Raw genomic sequence first — 25,047 nt, forward strand, 5'->3', positions numbered from 1 at the left:
CCAGTCCTGTCTAGTTGTGTTGATGGGGAAGTATACATGTGTTTTACCAGTCCTGTCTAGTTGTGTTGATGGGGGAAGTATAAATGTGTTTTACCTCTCACTGACAGGAAGAGTGGGTTGTTCAGGTAATTTGATGCAAGGCGTTTACGCTGGAAGGTAGAAAGTGAGGAGAGAGACAGAGAAAATGTTTACTTCCTTCACCTCAAACACACAACAGGAATTATGAGAAGACACGTTTTTTTAGGCTCTGCTAATCGACTCTCAACACCATTCACTGAATTCCTCCACGTTACACGGAAAGCCCTTTAGTAGAACGATTGTAGCACACGTTTTGGGAAGAGTCCGACATGATGTTCAGTTACGTTATGTGGAAAGGACAAGGCACCAGCTCCAACAGACATGAAACAAAGTGCAGCTAAACATCACAGAACCATCAGAGACTAAGGCCTGTCTAAACTGAACCCATCAGAGACTAAGGCCATCGGAGACTAAGGCCTGTCTAAACTGAACCCATCAGAGACTAAGGCCATCAGAGACTGAGGCCATCGGAGACTAAGGCCATCGGAGACTGAGGCCATCAGAGACTAAGGCCATCGGAGACTGAGGCCATCGGAGACTGAGGCCATCGGAGACTGAGGCCACCGGAGACTAAGGCCACCGGAGACTAAGGCCACCGGAGACTAAGGCCACCGGAGACTAAGGCCACCGGAGACTAAGGCCACCGGAGACTAAGGCCACCGGAGACTAAGGCCATCAGAGACTAAGGCCATCGGAGACTAAGGCCATCAGAGACTGAGGCCATCGGAGACTAAGGCCATCGGAGACTAAGGCCTGTCTAAACTGAACCCACCAGAGACTAAGGCCATCAGAGACTGAGGCCATCAGAGACTGAGGCCACCAGAGACTAAGGCCATCGGAGACTAAGGCCATCGGAGACTAAGGCCACCAGAGACTAAGGCCATCAGAGACTGAGGCCACCAGAGACTGAGGCCACCGGAGACTGAGGCCACCGGAGACTGAGGCCACCGGAGACTAAGGCCATCAGAGACTAAGGCCACCAGAGACTGAGGCCATCAGAGACTGAGGCCATCAGAGACTAAGGCCATCAGAGACTAAGGCCATCAGGCCATCAGAGACTAAGGCCACCAGAGACTGAGGCCATCAGAGACTAAGGCCACCAGAGACTGAGGCCATCAGAGACTAAGGCCATCAGAGACTAAGGCCACCAGAGACTGAGGCCATCAGAGACTAAGGCCACCAGAGACTGAGGCCACCAGAGACTGAGGCCACCAGAGACTGAGGCCATCAGAGACTAAGGCCATCAGAGACTAAGGCCATCAGAGACTAAGGCCATCAGAGACTGAGGCCATCAGAGACTGAGGCCATCAGAGACTGAGGCCATCAGAGACTGAGGCCATCGGAGACTGAGGCCATCGGAGACTGAGGCCATCGGAGACTGAGGCCATCGGAGACTGAGGCCATCGGAGACTAAGGCCATCGGAGACTAAGGCCATCGGAGACTAAGGCCATCGGAGACTAAGGCCATCAGAGACTGAACCCATCAGAGACTAAGGCCATCAGAGACTAAGGCCACCAGAGACTAAGGCCACCAGAGACTAAGGCCACCAGAGACTAAGGCCATCGGAGACTAAGGCCATCGGAGACTAAGGCCATCGGAGACTAAGGCCATCGGAGACTAAGGCCATCAGAGACTGAACCCATCAGAGACTGAACCCATCAGAGACTGAACTCATCAGAGACTAAGGCCATCAGAGACTAAGGCCATCAGAGACTAAGGCCATCAGGGACTAAGGCCACCAGAGACTAAGGCCATCAGGGACTAAGGCCATCAGGGACTAAGGCCACCAGAGACTAAGGCCATCGGAGACTGAGGCCATCGGAGACTGAGGCCATCGGAGACTGAGGCCATCGGAGACTGAGGCCATCGGAGACTGAGGCCATCGGAGACTGAGGCCATCGGAGACTGAGGCCATCGGAGACTGAGGCCATCGGAGACTGAGGCCATCGGAGACTGAGGCCATCGGAGACTGAGGCCATCAGAGACTAAGGCCATCAGAGTAATTCTGCTAATTAAGATTTCAGCGCGGACATCGACCCTTACCTAAACTCTAAATCACACCGACTAGTACTACTCTACATCATAAATTAACATTAAATGTAACATACTGTATCTCCTAAACATCTCTGAACGCATTTCAAACACACATATCTCTCCTGTACAGTTCTGACCTACTTTCAGATAATATCAGCTGTTGCAGCTGTTTGAACCAGACAAAAAGGGTCCATTGTGTGTTACCTCTGGTTGGACCAGGCCGCTGTAGGCTGGGTTGGCCGTGCTTCGTCTCTTCCTCTCCTGTCTCTTGATCTGGATCTCTGTCACGGTAGAGGAACAAAGGCTTATGTTACAGAGGATTAGATACACACAGCCGGTACAGGTAGATGGGACAGACAGGTAGACAGACGGTACAGGTAGATGGGACAGACAGGTACACACAGCCGGTACAGGTAGATCAGACAGACAGGTAGACACAGCCGGTACAGGTAGATGGGACAGACAGACAGGTAGACACAGCCGGTACAGGTAGATGGGACAGACAGACAGGTAGACACAGCCGGTACAGGTAGATGGGACAGACAGACAGGTACACACAGCCGGTACAGGTAGATGGGACAGACAGGTAGACACAGCCGGTACAGGTAGATGGGACAGACAGACAGGTAGACACAGCCGGTACAGGTAGATGGGACAGACAGGTAGACACAGCCGGTACAGGTAGATGGGACAGACAGGTAGACACAGCCGGTACAGGTAGATGGGACAGACAGACAGGTAGACACAGCCGGTACAGGTAGATGGGACAGACAGGTAGACACAGCCGGTACAGCTAGATGGGACAGACAGACAGGTAGGCACAGCCGATAAAGCTACATGGGACAGACAGACAGGTAGACACAGCCGGTACAGCTAGATGGGACAGACAGACAGGTAGACACAGCCGGTACAGCTAGATGGGACAGACAGACAGGTAGACACAGCCGGTACAACTAGATGGGACAGACAAGACAGGTAGATACAGCCGGGTACAACTAGATGGGACAGACAAGACAGGTAGATACAGCCGGGTACAACTAGATGGGACAGACAAGACAGGTAGATGGGACAGATACACAGACAGGTAGACACAACCGGTACAGCCAGAAAAGACAGACAGACAGACAGACCAGGTAGATGGGACAGACAGACATGTAGACAGCCAGCCAGACAGACAGTACAGGTAGATGGGACAGACAGACAGGTAGACAGCCAGTACAGGAAGATGGGACAGACAGACAGACAGACAGACGGTCTGTCCGTCCGTCCGACCGACCGACCGACCGACCAGGTAAAATGTGTATCTGCCGCTGATGTGAGGATGAACACGTTTTAACACAGACATAAAACGGTTGGTATGATGAGATACCTTGGAAGAACAGAGAGACCCACACACTGCTCTGGCTAGTATCCCTGTTTTTAATTAAAGCTCACCTGTCGACCTTCGTCAGAGTCTTATTTTTTTCAAATCATTTTTTTCAAGCGCTGACGAAGGCCGAGAAGCCGACAGGTAAAGCTTTAGTAAAAACAGTGGTACTCGCCAGAGCAGTGTGTGGGTTTCTCTGTTCTTCCAAGGTATCTCATTGGTACCACCTGCAACAAGACGGCGACGATGTGCCAATGCCTTTTTTACATTCTGACGAGTTGAATTCTATTAGTGTCAGAGGAAGAACTCACCTTCCAGTGTCTCTGTAGTGACCAGGCCAAGAGCCACCATGAAGGACATTTTCTGTAGAGAAGAGGGGACACGTTACGGTGTGACACCCATATGAATAACATACAGGTGGAGAGGGGACATGTTACAGTGTGACACCCATATGAATACCATGCAGGTGGAGAGGGGACATGTTAGAGTGTGACACCCAAATGAATACCATACAGGTGGAGAGGGGACATGTTACAGTGTGACACCCATATGAATACCATACAGGTGGAGAGAGGACATGTTACAGTGTGACACCCATATGAATACCATACAGGTGGAGAGGGGACATGTTACAGTGTGACACCCATATGAATAACATACAAGTGGAGAGGGGACACGTTAGAGTGTGACACCCATATGAATACCATACAGGTGGCTTATTCATGAAGAGTTTTCCCTCCCTCCCTCCCTCCCTGTCTGGCTCTCTCCCGTCCTCCCTCCCTGCCTGGGTCACTCCCTCCCTCCCTCCCTCCCTCCCTTCTGGGTCCCTCCCTCCCTGTCTGGGTCTCTCCCTTCCTCCCTCCCTGCCTGGGTCACTCCCTCCCTCCCTCCCTCCCTCTGGGTCTCTCCCTCCCTCCCTTCCTCCCTCCCTATCCAACACTCTCTTTCACCCTGCCACTCTCACTCTCTTCTACAATCTCTGGAATGTTCTACTACTACAGTGTTATAGGCTTGTTTTCTCCCTCAATTACTCCAGGTAGAGGTGGGCAGGGTGAGAGAAGGGCTAGTATGTGTGGTTTCCTAGCAACAGCAACACCTGGAGTAATGGAACCGTTGTGATGTCTCCACCAGTGACTCCTGTGTTTCATATCACGTGACCCATCTCTCCTGAACACATCGGTCAGTCCATAGTGAATCACTCTCATTAGTTACTGCTTGTTGATTCAGTCAGTCCATAGTGAATCACTCTCATTAGTTACTGCTTGTTGAATCAGTCAGTCCATAGTGAATCACTCTCATTAGTTACTGCTTGTTGATTCAGTCAGTCCATAGTGAATCACTCTCATTAGTTACTGCTTGTTGAATCAGTCAGTCCATAGTGAATCTCTCTCATTAGTTACTGCTTGTTGAATCAGTCAGTCCATAGTGAATCACTCTCATTAGTTACTGCTTGTTGATTCAGTCAGTCCATAGTGAATCACTCTCATTAGTTACTGCTTGTTGATTCAGTCAGTCCATAGTGAATCTCTCTCATTAGTTACTGCTTGTTGATTCAGTCAGTCCATAGTGAATCACTCTCATTAGTTACTGCTTGTTGATTCAGTCAGTCCATAGTGAATCACTCTCATTAGTTACTGCTTGTTGAATCAGTCAGTCCATAGTGAATCTCTCTCATTAGTTACTGCTTGTTGAATCAGTCAGTCCATAGTGAATCACTCTCATTAGTTACTGCTTGTTGAATCAGTCAGTCCATAGTGAATCACTCTCATTAGTTACTGCTTGTTGATTCAGTCAGTCCATAGTGAATCACTCTCATTAGTTACTGCTTGTTGAATCAGTCAGTCCATAGTGAATCACTCTCATTAGTTACTGCTTGTTGAATCAGTCAGTCCATAGTGAATCACTCTCATTAGTTACTGCTTGTTGAATCAGTCAGTCCATAGTGAATCACTCTCATTAGTTACTGCTTGTTGATTCAGTCAGTCCATAGTGAATCACTCTCATTAGTTACTGCTTGTTGAATCAGTCAGTCCATAGTGAATCACTCTCATTAGTTACTGCTTGTTGATTCAGTCAGTCCATAGTGAATCACTCTCATTAGTTACTGCTTGTTGAATCAGTCAGTCCATAGTGAATCACTCTCATTAGTTACTGCTTGTTGATTCAGTCAGTCCATAGTGAATCACTCTCATTAGTTACTGCTTGTTGAATCAGTCAGTCCATAGTGAATCACTCTCATTAGTTACTGCTTGTTGAATCAGTCAGTCCATAGTGAATCACTCTCATTAGTTACTGCTTGTTGATTCAGTCAGTCCATAGTGAATCACTCTCATTAGTTACTGCTTGTTGAATCAGTCAGTCCATAGTGAATCACTCTCATTAGTTACTGCTTGTTGATTCAGTCAGTCCATAGTGAATCTCTCTCATTAGTTACTGCTTGTTGATTCAGTCAGTCCATAGTGAATCTCTCTCATTAGTTACTGCTTGTTGATTCAGTCAGTCCATAGTGAATCTCTCTCATTAGTTACTGCTTGTTGATTCAGTCAGTCCATAGTGAATCTCTCTCATTAGTTACTGCTTGTTGATTCAGTCAGTCCATAGTGAATCTCTCTCATTAGTTACTGCTTGTTGAATCAGTCAGTCCATAGTGAATCTCTCTCATTAGTTACTGCTTGTTGAATCAGTCAGTCCATAGTGAATCTCTCTCATTAGTTACTGCTTGTTGAATCAGTCAGTCCATAGTGAATCACTCTCATTAGTTACTGCTTGTTGAATCAGTCAGTCCATAGTGAATCACTCTCATTAGTTACTGCTTGTTGAATCAGTCAGTCCATAGTGAATCACTCTCATTAGTTACTGCTTGTTGATTCAGTCAGTCCATAGTGAATCACTCTCATTAGTTACTGCTTGTTGATTCAGTCAGTCCATAGTGAATCACTCTCATTAGTTACTGCTTGTTGATTCAGTCAGTCCATAGTGAATCACTCTCATTAGTTACTGCTTGTTGAATCAGTCAGTCCATAGTGAATCTCTCTCATTAGTTACTGCTTGTTGAATCAGTCAGTCCATAGTGAATCACTCTCATTAGTTACTGCTTGTTGATTCAGTCAGTCCATAGTGAATCACTCTCATTAGTTACTGCTTGTTGAATCAGTCAGTCCATAGTGAATCACTCTCATTAGTTACTGCTTGTTGATTCAGTCAGTCCATAGTGAATCACTCTCATTAGTTACTGCTTGTTGAATCAGTCAGTCCATAGTGAATCACTCTCATTAGTTACTGCTTGCTGAATCAGTCAGTCCATAGTGAATCACTCTCATTAGTTACTGCTTGTTGAATCAGTCAGTCCATAGTGAATCACTCTCATTAGTTACTGCTTGTTGAATCAGTCAGTCCATAGTGAATCACTCTCATTAGTTACTGCTTGTTGATTCAGTCAGTCCATAGTGAATCACTCTCATTAGTTACTGCTTGTTGAATCAGTCAGTCCATAGTGAATCACTCTCATTAGTTACTGCTTGTTGAATCAGTCAGTCCATAGTGAATCACTCTCATTAGTTACTGCTTGTTGAATCAGTCAGTCCATAGTGAATCTCTCTCATTAGTTACTGCTTGTTGAATCAGTCAGTCCATAGTGAATCACTCTCATTAGTTACTGCTTGTTGAATCAGTCAGTCCATAGTGAATCACTCTCATTAGTTACTGCTTGTTGAATCAGTCAGTCCATAGTGAATCTCTCTCATTAGTTACTGCTTGTTGAATCAGTCAGTCCATAGTGAATCACTCTCATTAGTTACTGCTTGTTGAATCAGTCAGTCCATAGTGAATCACTCTCATTAGTTACTGCTTGTTGATTCAGTCAGTCCATAGTGAATCACTCTCATTAGTTACTGCTTGTTGAATCAGTCAGTCCATAGTGAATCACTCTCATTAGTTACTGCTTGTTGATTCAGTCAGTCCATAGTGAATCATTCTCATTAGTTACTGCTTGTTGAATCAGTCAGTCCATAGTGAATCACTCTCATTAGTTACTGCTTGTTGATTCAGTCAGTCCATAGTGAATCACTCTCATTAGTTACTGCTTGTTGAATCAGTCAGTCCATAGTGAATCTCTCTCATTAGTTACTGCTTGTTGAATCAGTCAGTCCATAGTGAATCACTCTCATTAGTTACTGCTTGTTGAATCAGTCAGTCCATAGTGAATCTCTCTCATTAGTTACTGCTTGTTGAATCAGTCAGTCCATAGTGAATCTCTCTCATTAGTTACTGCTTGTTGAATCAGTCAGTCCATAGTGAATCACTCTCATTAGTTACTGCTTGTTGAATCAGTCAGTCCATAGTGAATCTCTCTCATTAGTTACTGCTTGTTGAATCAGTCAGTCCATAGTGAATCACTCTCATTAGTTACTGCTTGTTGAATCAGTCAGTCCATAGTGAATCTCTCTCATTAGTTACTGCTTGTTGAATCAGTCAGTCCATAGTGAATCACTCTCATTAGTTACTGCTTGTTGAATCAGTCAGTCCATAGTGAATCACTCTCATTAGTTACTGCTTGTTGAATCAGTCAGTCCATAGTGAATCACTCTCATTAGTTACTGCTTGCTGAATCAGTCAGTCCATAGTGAATCACTCTCATTAGTTACTGCTTGTTGAATCAGTCAGTCCATAGTGAATCACTCTCATTAGTTACTGCTTGTTGAATCAGTCAGTCCATAGTGAATCACTCTCATTAGTTACTGCTTGCTGAATCAGTCAGTCCATAGTGAATCACTCTCATTAGTTACTGCTTGTTGAATCAGTCAGTCCATAGTGAATCACTCTCATTAGTTACTGCTTGTTGAATCAGTCAGTCCATAGTGAATCACTCTCATTAGTTACTGCTTGTTGAATCAGTCAGTCCATAGTGAATCACTCTCATTAGTTACTGCTTGTTGAATCAGTATATCATGAGGGGGAGACCAGGGATATAGGGGGACCAGGGATAGAGGTGGACCAGGGATATAGGGGGACCAGGGATAGAGGGGGACCAGGGATATAGGGGGACCAGGGATAGAGGTGGACGAGGGGGACCAGGGATATAGGGGGACGAGGGATAGAGGGGGACCAGGGATAGTGGGGGACCAGGGATATAGGGGGACGAGGGGGACGAGTGATAGAGGGGGGAGAGGGGGAGACCAGGGATATAGAGGGACGAGGGATAGAGGTGGACGAGGGGGACGAGGGATAGAGGGGGACCAGGGATAGTGGGGGGAGAGGGGGAGGAGTGATAGAGGGGGGAGAGGGGGAGACCAGGGATATAGGGGGACCAGGGATAGAGGTGGACGAGGGGGACGAGGGATAGAGGGGGACCAGGGATAGTGGGGGGAGAGGGGGAGGAGTGATAGAGGGGGGAGAGGGGGACGAGGGATAGAGGGGGACCAGGGATAGAGGGGGGAGAGGGGGAGGAGTGATAGAGGGGGGAGAAGGGGAGACCAGGGATAGTGGGGGGAGAGGGGGAGGAGTGATAGAGGGATTTCCAGGGAAAGGAAGGCTGAGTCAGGATTATCTGGGATTATCTGGGATTATTATGATAATTAGATGGATTAACCAATCAGAGTTAGAGTGATCAGATAGATTGATATCTGCTCCAGCTCTGAGTTAGCAGCTAATAGTTAGCATTAGCATCATATCAGAGAATCTAATAGTTAGCATTAGCACCATATCAGAGAACCTAACCGTTAGCATTAGCACCATATCAGAGAACCTAACCGTTAGCAGTAGCACCATATCAGAGAACCTAACCGTTAGCATTAGCACCATATCAGAGAACCTAACCGTTAGCATTAGCACCATATCAGAGAATCTAACCGTTAGCAGTAGCACCATATCAGAGAACCTAACCGTTAGCATTAGCACCATATCAGAGAACCTAATAGTTAGCATTAGCATCATATCAGAGAACCTAATAGTTAGCATTAGCATCATATCAGGGAACCTAATAGTTAGCATTAGCACCATATCAGAGAACCTAATAGTTAGCAGTAGCACCATATCAGAGAACCTAATAGTTAGCATTAGCACCATATCAGAGAACCTAATAGTTAGCATTAGCATCATATCAGAGAACCTAATAGTTAGCATTAGCACCATATCAGAGAACCTAATAGTTAGCAGTAGCACCATATCAGGGAACCTAATAGTTAGCAGTAGCACCATATCAGAGAACCTAATAGTTAGCATTAGCACCATATCAGAGAACCTAATAGTTAGCAGTAGCACCATATCAGAGAACCTAATAGTTAGCAGTTGCACCATATCAGAGAACCTAATAGTTAGCATTAGCACCATATCAGAGAACCTAATAGTTAGCAGTAGCACCATATCAGAGAACCTAATAGTTAGCAGTAGCACCATATCAGAGAACCTAACAGTTAGCAGTAGCACCATATCAGAGAACATAATAGTTAGCAGTAGCACCATATCAGAGAACCTAATAGTTAGCAGCAGCACCATATCAGAGAACCTAATAGTTAGCAGTAGCACCATATCAGAGAACCTAATAGTTAGCAGTAGCACCATATCAGAGAATCTAATAGTTAGCAGTAGCACCATATCAGGGAACCGAACAGTTAGCAGTAGCACCATATCAGAGAACCTAATAGTTAGCAGTAGCACCATATCAGAGAACCCAATAGTTAGCAGTAGCACCATATCAGAGAACCCAATAGTTAGCAGTAGCACCATATCAGAGAACCGAACAGTTAGCAGTAGCACCATATCAGAGAATCTAATAGTTAGCAGTAGCACCATATCAGAGAACCTAACAGTTAGCAGTAGCACCATATCAGAGAACCTAATAGTTAGCAGTAGCACCATATCAGGGAACCTAATAGTTAGCAGTAGCACCTTATCAGAGAATCTAATAGTTAGCAGTAGCACCATATCAGAGAACCTAACAGTTAGCAGTAGCACCATATCAGAGAACCTAATAGTTAGCAGTAGCACCATATCAGAGAACCTAACAGTTAGCAGTAGCACCATATCAGAGAACCTAACAGTTAGCAGTAGCACCATATCAGAGAACCTAACAGTTAGCAGTAGCACCATACCAGAGAACCTAATAGTTAGCAGTAGCACCATATCAGAGAACCGAACAGTTAGCAGTTGCACCATATCAGAGAACCTAATAGTTAGCATTAGCACCATATCAGAGAACCTAACAGTTAGCAGTAGCACCATATCAGAGAACCTAATAGTTAGCAGTAGCACCATATCAGAGAACCTAATAGTTAGCAGTAGCACCATATCAGAGAACCTAACAGTTAGCAGTAGCACCATATCAGAGAACCTAACAGTTAGCAGTAGCACCATATCAGAGAACCTAATAGTTAGCAGTAGCACCATATCAGAGAATCTAATAGTTAGCAGTAGCACCATATCAGAGAACCTAACAGTTAGCAGTAGCACCATATCAGAGAACCTAATAGTTAGCAGTAGCACCATATCAGGGAACATAATAGTTAGCAGTAGCACCATATCAGAGAACCTAATAGTTAGTGTGTGGTTAGATAAATGATAATGGTTTATTGGCTTTTTAATCCTTATTGATGTAATAATTTATGTAATGTAATATAAAAGACAAGCTTTTCTTTATCCTCTAATACAACACGGTTTGAGTTCTTGTCATTGAGGTATAATCATTTAGGATAGTGGTTTTACCTCTGGGTCCTCGTCCTTCTGCTTCTTCTTCTTCTTGGCTGGTGTAGAGGAGGGAGAGGTGGAGGGGTTGTCGGCCCCCTGGGGTCCTCCTGGGGAGTCCTGGGAGGAGCTGGGGGGAGCAGCCGCTGGCTGGATTATTTTCAACTGGGAAAACACACACACACACACACGCGCACGCACACACACACACACACACACACACACACACACACACACACACACACACACACACACACACACACACACACACACACACACACACACACACACACACACACACACACACACACACACACACACACACACACACACACACACACACACACACACACACACACACACACACACACACACGCAGGCAGGGAGAGCGTTAAGCATTAGTCAGTTAATTGGCTGTTGGTTCTAATAACTATTTATTGGGAAGGGTTAGGGTTAGTATTAGTACTATTTAGTGGGAAGGGAAGGTAAACAATTAAATTGTGATTGATTTAAATTAGGAATGATAAAGCCCAATTCTACCTGTAATGATGCCTGTAATGATGCCTGTAATGATGCCTGTATTGATGCCTGTAATGATGCCTGTAATGATGCCTGTAATGATGCCTGTATTGATGCCTGTAATGATGCCTGTAATGATGCCTGATGATACCTGTAATGATGCCTGTAATGATGCCTGTAACGATGCCTGTAATGATGCCTGTAATGATGCCTGATGATACCTGTAATGATGCCTGTAATGATGCCTGTAATGATGCCTGTAACGATGCCTGTAATGATGCCTGTAATGATGCCTGATGATACCTGTAATGATGCCTGTAATGATGCCTGTAATGATGCCTGATGATACCTGTAACGATGCCTGTAATGATACCTGTAACGATGCCTGTAATGATGCCTGTAACGATGCCTGTAATGATGCCTGTAATGATGCCTGATGATACCTGTAATGATGCCTGTAATGATGCCTGTAATGATGCCTGTAATGATACCTGTAATGATACCTGTAATGATGCCTGTAATGTGAGGCCTGACAGAAGAGTTAGATCAGCAGGAAGTGTGTGATTGTAGAGACCATGCAGACAGAGACAGTCAGTAGGGCTGGGAGGACTGACAGAAGAGTTAGATCAGCAGGAAGTGTGTGATTGTAGAGACCATGCAGACAGAGACAGTCAGTAGGGCTGATAGGACTAACAGAAGAGTTAGATCAGCAGGAAGTGTGTGATTGTAGAGACCATGCAGACAGAGACAGTCAGTAGGGCTGGGAGGACTGACAGAAGAGTTAGATCGGCATGAAGTGTGTGATTGTAGAGACCATGCAGACAGAGACAGTCAGTAGGGCTGGTAGGACTGACAGAAGAGTTAGATCAGCGTGAAGTGTGTGATTGTAGAGACCATGCAGACAGAGACAGTCAGTAGGGCTGGTAGGACTGACAGAAGAATGTGTAGGACAAGGACAGTCTTTAACCTTATTGTCAGTGCTGAAGACCAGCGGCTGGACCTTGACTGCCTCACTGATGGTCCACACCCTGTTGTTCCCGGTGTCGGCGGGCGGCGAGGCAGAGATGATGGAGAAGGTCCCACCGGGGGCAACTGAGACTGAGGTGGCTGTTGGGCTGGTAGAGGTGGGGGAGATGGGGGAGAGGCCTCCAGGCCAGGCTAGGGCCAGGGAGAGAGACTGGGTCTGGGCCAGGGAGAGAGACTGGGTCTGGGCCGGGGAGAGAGACTGGGTCTGGGCCGGGGAGAGAGACTGGGTCTGGGCCGGGGAGAGAGACTGGGTCTGGGCCGGGGAGAGAGACTGGGTCTGGGCCGGGGTGAGAGACTGGGTCTGGGCCGGGGTGAGAGACTGGGTCTGGGCCGGGGTGGGAGACTGGGTCTGGGCCGGGGAGAGAGACTGGGTCTGGGCCAGGGGAGAGGCCAGGGTCTGGGGCTGGAGAGAGGCCAGGGTCTGGGGCTGGAGAGAGGCCAGGGTCTGAGCCAGGGGAGACGCCAGGGTCTGGGCCAGGGGAGAGGCCAGGGTCTGGGGCTGGAGATAGGCCAGGGTCTGGGGCTGGGGAGGGGGTGAGGAGGTTGTGCTGGTGGCTGTGTCTCCCTGGCCTATGGAGAGGCGTTCTGGGCTGAACGTGCTGTTGGCTGTAGGCAGGGCCGGGCCGAGGGTGTGGCTCTGGGTGAGGGTGTGGCTCTGGGTGAGGGTGTGGCTAGAGCTGTGGGTGTGGTTAAAGTTGTGGGCGTGGCTCTTAGGGCTGACTACAGCGGTAGCTCTCTGGAGGTTGAGGAGACTGAGGGCCTGACAGGATGACTGTTTCTGGCTGGCTGGCTGCTCCTTAGGGAGAGACACAGGGCTGTGGTTGAGGAGGAGGCTGGCTGGGATCACACTCTTTGGCTGAACCTGCAGAGGAGGGAGGGAGAGAAGGAGCATGTTAAAACTTCTTTGGGATAGGGGGCAGCATTTTCACGTCCGGATGAAAAGCGTGCCCAAAGTAAACTGCCTGTTATTCAGGCCCAGAAGCTAGGATTTGCATATAATTGGTAGATTTAGAGAGAAAACACTCTAACGTGTCTAAAACTGTTAAAATTATGTCTGTGAGTATAACAGAACTGATATGGCAGGCGAAACCCCGAGGACAAACCACCCCCCTCCCAAAAAAATGTGTCTTACCACTATTTTCAATGGCTAGTACTATAATTATAAGCCCAAGTCCTCCCAGATTGCAGTTCCCAGGGCTTCCACTAGATGTCAACAGTCTTTAGAAAGAGTTTCAGGCTGGTTTTTGGTTAATGGTTAATGGTGCTGCCACCTGTTGGTTACTTCAGCAGAGGGTTACTGGTTCAGACCCAATACAGCCTCCCAGCAGTCTAACACAATGTCCCTCTATATATCAGAGGGTTACTGGTTCAGACCCAATACAGCCTCCCAGCAGTCTGACACAATGTCCCTCTATATATCAGAGGGTTACTGGTTCAGACCCAATACAGCCTCCCAGCAGTCTGATAAACACAATGTCCCTCTATATATCAGAGGGTTACTGGTTCAGACCCATTACAGCCTCCCAGCAGTCTAACACAATGTCCCTCTATATATCAGAGGGTTACTGGTTCAGACCCATTACAGCCTCCCAGCAGTCTAACACAATGTCCCTCTATATATCAGAGGGTTACTGGTTCAGACCCAATACAGCCTCACAGCAGTCTAACACAATGTCCCTCTATATATCAGAGGGTTACTGGTTCAGACCCAATACAGCCTCCCAGCAGTCTGACACAATGTCCCTCTATATATCAGAGGGTTACTGGTTCAGACCCAATACAGCCTCCCAGCAGTCTGATAAACACAATGTCCCTCTATATATCAGAGGGTTACTGGTTCAGACCCATTACAGCCTCCCAGCAGTCTAAAACAATGTCCCTCTATATATCAGAGGGTTACTGGTTCAGACCCAATACAGCCTCCCAGCAGTCTGACACAATGTTCCTCTATATATCAGAGGGTTACTGGTTCAGACCCAATACAGCCTCCCAGCAGTCTGACACAATGTCCCTCTATATATCAGAGGGTTACTGGTTCAGACCCAATACAGCCTCCCAGCAGTCTAACACAATGTCCCTCTATATATCAGAGGGTTACTGGTTCAGACCCAATACAGCCTCCCAGCAGTCTGACACAATGTCCCTCTATATATCAGAGGGTTACTGGTTCAGACCCAATACAGCCTCCCAGCAGTCTGACACAATGTCCCTCTATATATCAGAGGGTTACTGGTTCAGACCCAATACAGCCTCCCAGCAGTCTGACACAATGTCCCTCTATATATCAGAGGGTTACTGGTTCAGACCCAATACAGCCTCCCAGCAGTCTAACACAATGTTCCCTCTATATATCAGAGGGTTACTGGTTCAGACCCAATACAGCCTCCCAGCAGTCTAACACAATGTCCCTCTATATATCAGAGGGTTACTGGTTCAGACCCAATACAGCCTCCCAGCAGTCTGACACAATGTTCCTCTATATATCAGAGGGTTACTGGTTCAGACCCAATACAGCCTCCCAGCAGTCTGACACAATGTCCCTCTATATATCAGAGGGTTACTGGTTCAGACCCAATACAGCTTCCCAGCAGTCTGACACAATGTCCCTCTATATATCAGAGGGTTACTGGTTCAGACCCAATACAGCCTCCCAGCAGTCTGACACAATGTCCCTCTATATATCAGAGGGTTACTTGTTCAGACCCAATACAGCCTCCCAGCAGTCTGACACAATGTCCCTCTATATATCAGAGGGTTACTGGTTCAGACCCAATACAGCCTCCCAGCAGTCTGACACAATGTTCCTCTATATATCAGAGGGTTACTGGTTCAGACCCAATACAGCCTCCCAGCAGTCTGACACAATGTTCCTCTATATATCAGAGGGTTACTGGTTCAGACCCAATACAGCCTCCCAGCAGTCTGACACAATGTCCCTCTATATATCAGAGGGTTACTGGTTCAGACCCAATACAGCTTCCCAGCAGTCTGACACAATGTCCCTCTATATATCAGAGGGTTACTGGTTCAGACCCAATACAGCCTCCCAGCAGTCTAACACAATGTCCCTCTATATATCAGAGGGTTACTGGTTCAGACCCAATACAGCCTCCCAGCAGTCTGACACAATGTCCCTCTATATATCAGAGGGTTACTGGTTCAGACCCAATACAGCTTCCCAGCAGTCTGACACAATGTCCCTCTATATATCAGAGGGTTACTGGTTCAGACCCAATACAGCCTCCCAGCAGTCTGACACAATGTCCCTCTATATATCAGAGGGTTACTGGTTCAGACCCAATACAGCCTCCCAGCAGTCTGACACAATGTTCCTCTATATATCAGAGGGTTTCTGGTTCAGACCCAATACAGTCTCCCAGCAGTCTAACACAATGTCCCTCTATATATCAGAGGGTTACTGGTTCAGACCCAATACAGCCTCCCAGCAGTCTGACACAATGTCCCTCTATATATCAGAGGGTTACTGGTTCAGACCCAATACAGCCTCCCAGCAGTCTAACACAATGTCCCTCTATATATCAGAGGGTTACTGGTTCAGACCCAATACAGCCTCCCAGCAGTCTAACACAATGTCCCTCTATATATCAGAGGGTTACTGGTTCAGACCCAATACAGCCTCCCAGCAGTCTGACACAATGTCCCTCTATATATCAGAGGGTTACTGGTTCAGACCCATTACAGCCTCCCAGCAGTCTAACACAATGTCCCTATATATCAGAGGGTTACTGGTTCAGACCCAATACAGCTTCCCAGCAGTCTGACACAATGTCCCTCTATATATCAGAGGGTTACTGGTTCAGACCCATTACAGCCTCCCAGCAGTCTAACACAATGTCCCTCTATATATCAGAGGGTTACTGGTTCAGACCCAATACAGCCTCCCAGCAGTCTGACACAATGTCCCTCTATTAATCAGAGGGTTACTGGTTCAGACCATTGTCTGTGTGTGTGTGTGTGTGTGTGTGTGTGTGTGTGTGTGTGTGTGTGTGTGTGTGTGTGTGTGTGTGTGTGTGTGTGTGTGTGTGTGTGTGTGTGTGTGTGTGTGTGTGTGTGTGTGTGTGTGTGTGTGTGTGTGTGTGTGTGTGTGTGTGTGTGTGTGTGTGCGTGCGTGCGTGCGTGCGTGCGTGCGTGCGTGCGTGCGTGCGTGCGTGCGTGCGTGCGTGCGTGCGTGCGTGCGTGCGTGCGTGCGTGCGTGCGTGCGTGCGTGCGTGCGTGCGTGCGTGCGTGCGTGCGTGCGTGCGTGCGTGCGTGCGTGCGTGCGTGCGTGCGTGCGTGCGTGCGTGCGTGCGTGCGTGCGTGCGTGCGTGCGTGCGTGCGTGCGTGCGTGCGTGCGTGCGTGCGTGCGTGCGTGCGTGCGTGCGTGCGTGCGTGCGTGCGTGCGTGCGTGCGTGCGTGCGGTAGAACAGTGGAGGCCTGTCCAGACAGCCGGTGTAGAGAGCTGACCTGAGGAACCTTGATGGGCACTACTGTTAGGTTTCCCAGCATCTAGATAGGGAGGGGGGAGGAGGAGGGGGGGGGGAGAGGAGGAGCGGGGAGATAGGGAGGGGGAGAGATGGGAGGGAGGGGGTGAGAGAGGAGAGATGGGAGGGGAGAGAGAAGTTAGTTTTACAACAACATATTGTAATATAACAGGTAAAAGTTAGGTTTCTGGTCCTATATTCATAGCAGACAATGACTACATGAAGCTGGTGACTCTATAAACTTGTTGGATGCATTTGCTGTTTATTTTGGTTGTGTTTCAGATTATTTGGTGCCCAATAGAAATTAATGGTAAATAATGTATTGTGACATTTTGTAATCACTTTTTTTATTTTTTATTTTACCATGTCTCTTCCCACTACGGGGTTCCCTCCTAAACTGATTCATTATGTAGAGTCTGAGTTCATGTAGACTTTCAGAAGAGAGGAGGAAGGGAGAGGGGAGAGGAGGAAGATGGGAGGGAGGAGGAAGGGAGAGGAGGAAGAGGGGAGAAAGGGGGAGGGGAGAGGAAGGGAGGAGAAAGGGGAGAGGTGAGAAGGAGGGGAGGGAGGGTAGGGAGACCCACTGGGTAAAACTAGTTGAATCATCTTTTCCTCAACATTTCATCCAAATGAATCAAAGTCAACAATTTAAGGGCATTTCATTAAAAAAATAACTAAATCCAATGACATGGGTCATTATTTAGTTGATTTCACGTTGAATTCACGTTTGTTGATAACTGGTTAAACTGTGTCCAGTGGGGAGCAGGAAGTCCCTGTCTTGGACTGATATCATCTACCTCTATTACTAAACTACAGACACCTGCTGTTATGAATCTGCCTGTATTACTAAACGACAGACCCAAGCTGTTATGAATCTACCTGTATTAATAAACGACAGACCCAAGCTGTTATGAATCTGCCTGTATTAATAAACCACAGACCCAAGCTGTTATGAATCTGCCTGTATTAATAAACGACAGACCCAAGCTGTTATGAATCTGCCTGTATTAATAAACGACAGACCCAAGCTGTTATGAATCTGCCTGTATTAATAAACCACAGACACCTGCTGTTATGAATCTGCCTGTATTAATAAACCACAGACCCAAGCTGTTATGAATCTGCCTGTATTAATAAACGACAGACCCAAGCTGTTATGAATCTGCCTGTATTAATAAACGACAGACCCAAGCTGTTATGAATCTACCTGTATTAATAAACCACAGACACCTGCTGTTATGAATCTGCCTGTATTAATAAACCACAGACACCTGCTGTTATGAATCTGCCTGTATTAATAAACGACAGACACAAGCTGTTATGAATCTGCCTGTATTAATAAACGACAGACCCAAGCTGTTATGAATCTGCCTGTATTAATAAACGACAGACCCAAGCTGTTATGAATCTACCTGTATTAATAAACGACAGACCCAAGCTGTTATGAATCTGCCTGTATTAATAAACCACAGACCCAAGCTGTTATGAATCTGCCTGTATTAATAAACCACAGACACCTGCTGTTATGAATCTGCCTGTATTAATAAACGACAGACACAAGCTGTTATGAATCTACCTGTATTAATAAACGACAGACACAAGCTGTTATGAATCTACCTGTATTAATAAACGACAGACACAAGCTGTTATGAATCTGCCTGTATTAATAAACGACAGACCCAAGCTGTTATGAATCTGCCTGTATTAATAAACCACAGACCCAAGCTGTTATGAATCTACCTGTATTAATAAACCACAGACCCAAGCTGTAATGAGAGTCACCTGACCTCTACCAACCTTTCATGTGTCATCCTGCATAATTACAGCTTCTGCTGCTAAAATACAACAGCCGAGTCATAATCTGTTATTTCAGTGGTTTAAGATCACCGTCCTCATGTGTCTTCCTGTCTGTGTGTGTGTGTGTGTGTGTTTCTGCTCTAAGTGTCTCAAAGCTTTCCTCTTTCTCGTTAGTGCTGCTTTGACACAAACACACACACACACACACACACACACACACACACACACACTCTCTCTCTCTCTAAGGGGGTCTAACACACACTCTGATGCAGAGCTTTGTGCTCTAAGCCAAACCCTTTCATCTGCCCAGTGAATTAACAAGAACATGTTGTCTCCTCAGAGTATCTCATGTTACCGCTAGAAGCAGCTTGATGTTTGTGTTGTCTCCTCAGAGTATCTCATGTTACCGCTAGAAGCAGCTTGATGTTTGTGTTGTCTCCTCAGAGTATCTCATGTTACCGCTAGAAGCAGCTTGATGTTTGTGTTGTCTCCTCAGAGTATCTCATGTTACCGCTAAAAGCAGCTTGATGTTTGTGTTGTCTCCTCAGAGTATCTCATGTTACCGCGTCAGACAAGCTGATGAGTAGACTAGCATCGGAAACACACACTGAGTTTAGTTAAATGACTTCTCTTTGGGAAGGCTAAAGATGTGCTCTGTGAACATACGATGACTTGTGTAAACAGGACAACAGCTGTAAACAGGACAACAGCTGTAAACAGGACAACAACTGTAAACAGGACAACAACTGTAAACAGGACAACAACTGTAAACAGGACAACAGCTGTAAACAGGACAACAACTGTAAACAGGACAACAGCTGTAAACAGGACAACAGCTGTAAACAGGACAACAGCTGTAAACAGGACAACAACTGTAAACAGGACAACAGCTGTAAACAGGACAACAACTGTAAACAGGACAACAGCTGTAAACAGGACAACAGCTGTAAACAGGACAACAGCTGTAAACAGGACAACAACTGTAAACAGCTGTAAACAGGACCACAGCTGTAAACAGGACAACAGCTGTAAACAGGACAACAGCTGTAAACAGGACAACAGCTGTAAACAGGACAAACAGCTGTAAACAGGACAACAGCTGTAAACAGGACAACAGCTGTAAACAGGACAACAGCTGTAAACAGGACAACAACTGTAAACAGGACCACAGCTGTAAACAGGACCACAGCTGTAAACAGGAAAACAGCTGTAAACAGGACAACAGCTGTAAACAGGACAACAGCTGTAAACAGGACCACAGCTGTAAACAGGACCACAGCTGTAAACAGGAAAACAGCTGTAAACAGGACAACAGCTGTAAACAGGACAACAGCTGTAAACAGGACCACAGCTGTAAACAGGACCACAGCTGTAAACAGGACAACAGCTGTAAACAGGACCACAGCTGTAAACAGGACAACAACTGTAAACAGGAAAACAGCTGTAAACAGGACAACAACTGTAAACAGGACCACAGCTGTAAACAGGACCACAGCTGTAAACAGGACAACAGCTGTAAACAGGACAACAGCTGTAAACAGGACAACAGCTGTAAACAGGACAACAGCTGTAAACAGGAAAACAGCTGTAAACAGGACAACAACTGTAAACAGGAAAACAGCTGTAAACAGGACAACAGCTGTAAACAGGACAACAGCTGTAAACAGGACAACAACTGTAAACAGCTGTAAACAGGACAACAGCTGTAAACAGGACAACAACTGTAAACAGCTGTAAACAGGACAACAGCTGTAAACAGGACCACAGCTGTAAACAGGACAACAGCTGTAAACAGGACAACAGCTGTAAACAGGACAACAGCTGTAAACAGGACAACAGCTGTAAACAGGACCACAGCTGTAAACAGGACAACAGCTGTAAAAAGGACAACAGCTGTAAACAGGAAAACAGCTGTAAACAGGACAACAACTGTAAACAGGAAAACAGCTGTAAACAGGACAACAGCTGTAAACAGGACCACAGCTGTAAACAGGACCACAGCTGTAAACAGGAAAACAGCTGTAAACAGGACAACAACTGTAAACAGGAAAACAGCTGTAAACAGGACAACAGCTGTAAACAGGACCACAGCTGTAAACAGGACCACAGCTGTAAACAGGACAACAACTGTAAACAGCTGTAAACAGGACAACAGCTGTAAACAGGACCACAGCTGTAAACAGGACAACAGCTGTAAACAGGACCACAGCTGTAAACAGGACAACAGCTGTAAAAAGGACAACAGCTGTAAACAGGACAACAGCTGTAAACAGCTGTAAACAGGACAACAGCTGTAAACAGGACCACAGCTGTAAACAGGACAACAGCTGTAAACAGGACAACAGCTGTAAACAGGACAACAGCTGTAAACAGGACAACAGCTGTAAACAGGACAACAGCTGTAAACAGGACCACAGCTGTAAACAGGACAACAGCTGTAAACAGGACAACAGCTGTAAACAGGACAACAGCTGTAAACAGGACCACAGCTGTAAACAGGACAACAGCTGTAAACAGGACAACAGCTGTAAACAGGACAACAGCTGTAAACAGGACAACAGCTGTAAACAGGACCACAGCTGTAAACAGGACAACAGCTGTAAACAGGACAACAGCTGTAAACAGGACAACAGCTGTAAACAGGACAACAGCTGTAAACAGGAAAACAGCTGTAAACAGGACAACAACTGTAAACAGGAAAACAGCTGTAAACAGGACAACAGCTGTAAACAGGACCACAGCTGTAAACAGGACCACAGCTGTAAACAGGACAACAACTGTAAACAGCTGTAAACAGGACAACAGCTGTAAACAGGACCACAGCTGTAAACAGGACAACAGCTGTAAACAGGACCACAGCTGTAAACAGGACAACAGCTGTAAACAGCTGTAAACAGGACAACAGCTGTAAACAGGACCACAGCTGTAAACAGGACAACAGCTGTAAACAGGACAACAGCTGTAAACAGGACAACAACTGTAAACAGCTGTAAACAGGACAACAACTGTAAACAGGACCACAGCTGTAAACAGGACAACAGCTGTAAACAGGACCACAGCTGTAAACAGGACAACAGCTGTAAAAAGGACAACAGCTGTAAACAGGACAACAGCTGTAAACAGCTGTAAACAGGACAACAGCTGTAAACAGGACCACAGCTGTAAACAGGACAACAGCTGTAAACAGGACAACAGCTGTAAACAGGACAACAGCTGTAAACAGGACAACAGCTGTAAACAGGACAACAGCTGTAAACAGGACCACAGCTGTAAACAGGACAACAGCTGTAAACAGGACAACAGCTGTAAACAGGACAACAGCTGTAAACAGGACCACAGCTGTAAACAGGACAACAGCTGTAAACAGGACAACAGCTGTAAACAGGACAACAGCTGTAAACAGGACAACAGCTGTAAACAGGACCACAGCTGTAAACAGGACAACAGCTGTAAACAGGACAACAGCTGTAAACAGGACAACAGCTGTAAACAGGACAACAGCTGTGTTGAGAGGAGGATTGGGAACATGAACAAAAGATTACAGAGAAATATTTGTGTAACTCGCTGTTCTTACTTATTCAGTGTTATTTAACATATTTAGCAGGAAGCTGAGTTGTGTTTATTTATCAGTGATATTTAACAGATTTTGTTTTCACAAGGCATGTGGTGAAATGCCCTAGAAACTGGAATAGATTTGGTGTGCGTGCGTGCGTGCGTGCGTGCGTACTGTAGTAGTCATGTGGTGAAGGGGCTATGAGTTGTTTACAAAATGTAGTTGTGTTGATATACTCAGTATCCTCCTCTTCACTGAAGACTAGTTCTGGGTTTTACTGACCCTCTCCTCTCTCCTCATCAACCAGGTCAGATCTGGGTTTTACTGGCCCTCTCCTCTCTCCTCATCAATCAGGTCAGATCTGGGTTTTACTGATCCTCTCCTCATCAACCAGGTCAGATCTGGGTTTTACTGATCCTCTCCTCATCAACCAGATCAGATCTGGGTTTTACTGACCCTCTCTCCTCATCAACCAGGTCAGATCTGGGTTTTACTGGCCCTCTCCTCTCTCCTAATCAACCAGGTCAGATCTGGGTTTTACTGACCCTCTCTCCTCATCAACCAGGTCAGATCTGGGTTTTACTGACCCTCTCCTCTCTCCTCATCAACCAGGTCAGATCTGGGTTTTACTGGCCCTCTCCTCATCAACCAGGTCAGATCTGGGTTTTACTGGCCCTCTCCTCTCTCCTCATCAACCAGGTCAGATCTGGGTTTTACTGGCCCTCTCCTCTCTCCTCATCAACCAGGTCAGATCTGGGTTTTACTGACCCTCTCCTCATCAACCAGGTCAGATCTGGGTTTTACTGACCCTCTCCTCTCTCCTCATCAACCAGGTCAACTCTGGGTTTTACTGACCCTCTCCTCTCTTCTCATCAACCAGGTCAGATCTGGGGTTTACTGGCCCTCTCCTCTCTCCTCATCAACCAGGTCAGATCTGGGTTTTACTGACCCTCTCCTCTCTCCTCATCAACCAGGTCAGATCTGGGTTTTACTGACCCTCTCCTCATCAACCAGGTCAGATCTGGGTTTTACTGGCCCTCTCCTCTCTCCTCATCAACCAGGTCAGATCTGGGTTTTACTGGCCCTCTCCTCTCTCCTCATCAACCAGGTCAGATCTGGGTTTTACTGGCCCTCTCCTCTCTCCTCATCAACCAGGTCAGATCTGGGTTTTACTGACCCTCTCCTCTCTCCTCACCAACCAGGTCAGATCTGGGTTTTACTGACCCTCTCCTCTCTCCTCATCAACCAGGTCAGATCTGGGTTTTACTGACCCTCTCCTCTCTCCTCATCAACCAGGTCAGATCTGGGGTTTACTGACCCTCTCCTCTCTCTTCATCAACCAGGTCAGATCTGGGTTTACTGGCCTCTCTCCTTTCTCCTCATCAACCAGGTCAGATCTGGGTTTAACTGACCCTCTCCTCTCTCCTCATCAACCAGGTCAGATCTGGGTTTACTGGCCTCTCTCCTTTCTCCTCATCAACCAGGTCAGATCTGGGTTTTACTGGCCTCTCTCCTTTCTCCTCATCAACCAGGTCAGATCTGGGTTTTACTGACCCTCTCCTCTCTCCTCATCAACCAGGTCAGATCTGGGTTTAAATGACCCTCTCCTCATCAACCAGGTAAGTTCTGGGTTTTACTGACCCCCTCTCCTCTCTCTTCATCAACCAGGTCAGTTCTGGGTTTTAATGACCCTCTCCTCATCAACCAGGTCAGATCTGGGTTTTACTGACCCTCTCCTCTCTCCTCAACAACCAGGTCAGATCTGGGTTTTACTGACCCTCTCCTCATCAACCAGGTCAGATCTGGGTTTTACTGACCCTCTCCTCTCTCCTCATCAACCAGGTCAGATCTGGGTTTAACTGACCCTCTCCTCTCTCCTCATCAACCAGGTCAGATCTGGGGTTTACTGGCCCTCTCCTCTCTCCTCATCAACCAGGTCAGATCTGGGTTTTACTGACCCTCTCCTCTCTCCTCATCAACCAGGTCATATCTGGGGTTTACTGGCCCTCTCCTCTCTCCTCATCCATCCAGCCAGGTCTTCTTTAGAGTGTAATCCAACCAGGTCTTCTATAGTGTAACCCAGCCAGGTCTTCTTTAGTGTAATCCAGCCAGGTCTTCTTTAGAGTGTAATCCAGCCATGTCTTCTTTAGAGTGTAATCCAGCCAGATCTTCTTTAGAGTGTAATCCAGCCAGGTCTTCTTTAGAGTGTAATCCAGCCAGGTCCTATTTAGAGTGTAACCCAGCCAGGTCTTCTGTAGAGTGTAATCCAGCCAGGTCTTCTTTAGAGTGTAATCCAGCCAGGTCTTCTTTAGAGTGTAATCCAGCCAGGTCTTCTTTAGTGTAACCCAGCCAGGTCTTCTTTAGAGTGTAATCCAGCCAGGTCCTATTTAGAGTGTAATCCAGCCAGGTCTTCTTTAGTGTGTAATCCAGCCAGGTCTTATTTAGAGTGTAATCCAGCCAGGTCTTCTTTAGAGTGTAATCCAGCCAGGTCTTCTTTAGAGTGTAATCCAGCCAG

The 25,047-nt window shown here is 46.6% G+C and overlaps 1 protein-coding gene across 1 annotated transcript in view; it reads right to left on the reverse strand.

Annotated features, from left to right (window-relative positions):
- phf21b (PHD finger protein 21B) overlaps nt 1-17,207 on the reverse strand; it is a 49,887-nt gene extending 32,680 nt beyond the window's left edge. Inside the window, exons 1-6 of the mRNA XM_071334286.1 lie at nt 17,166-17,207; nt 12,643-13,563; nt 11,178-11,321; nt 3,791-3,842; nt 2,318-2,394; nt 95-149 (exon numbers count right to left, since the gene is read on the reverse strand). Of these exons, the coding sequence (XP_071190387.1) occupies nt 95-149; nt 2,318-2,394; nt 3,791-3,842; nt 11,178-11,321; nt 12,643-13,563; nt 17,166-17,207 (1,291 nt within the window). The remainder of the gene's footprint in view (nt 1-94; nt 150-2,317; nt 2,395-3,790; nt 3,843-11,177; nt 11,322-12,642; nt 13,564-17,165) is intronic.
- Between the last annotated feature and the right edge of the window lie 7,840 nt (nt 17,208-25,047).

Source organism: Salvelinus alpinus, chromosome 11, assembly GCF_045679555.1.
Source record: "Salvelinus alpinus chromosome 11, SLU_Salpinus.1, whole genome shotgun sequence".
Taxonomy (NCBI): domain Eukaryota; kingdom Metazoa; phylum Chordata; class Actinopteri; order Salmoniformes; family Salmonidae; genus Salvelinus; species Salvelinus alpinus.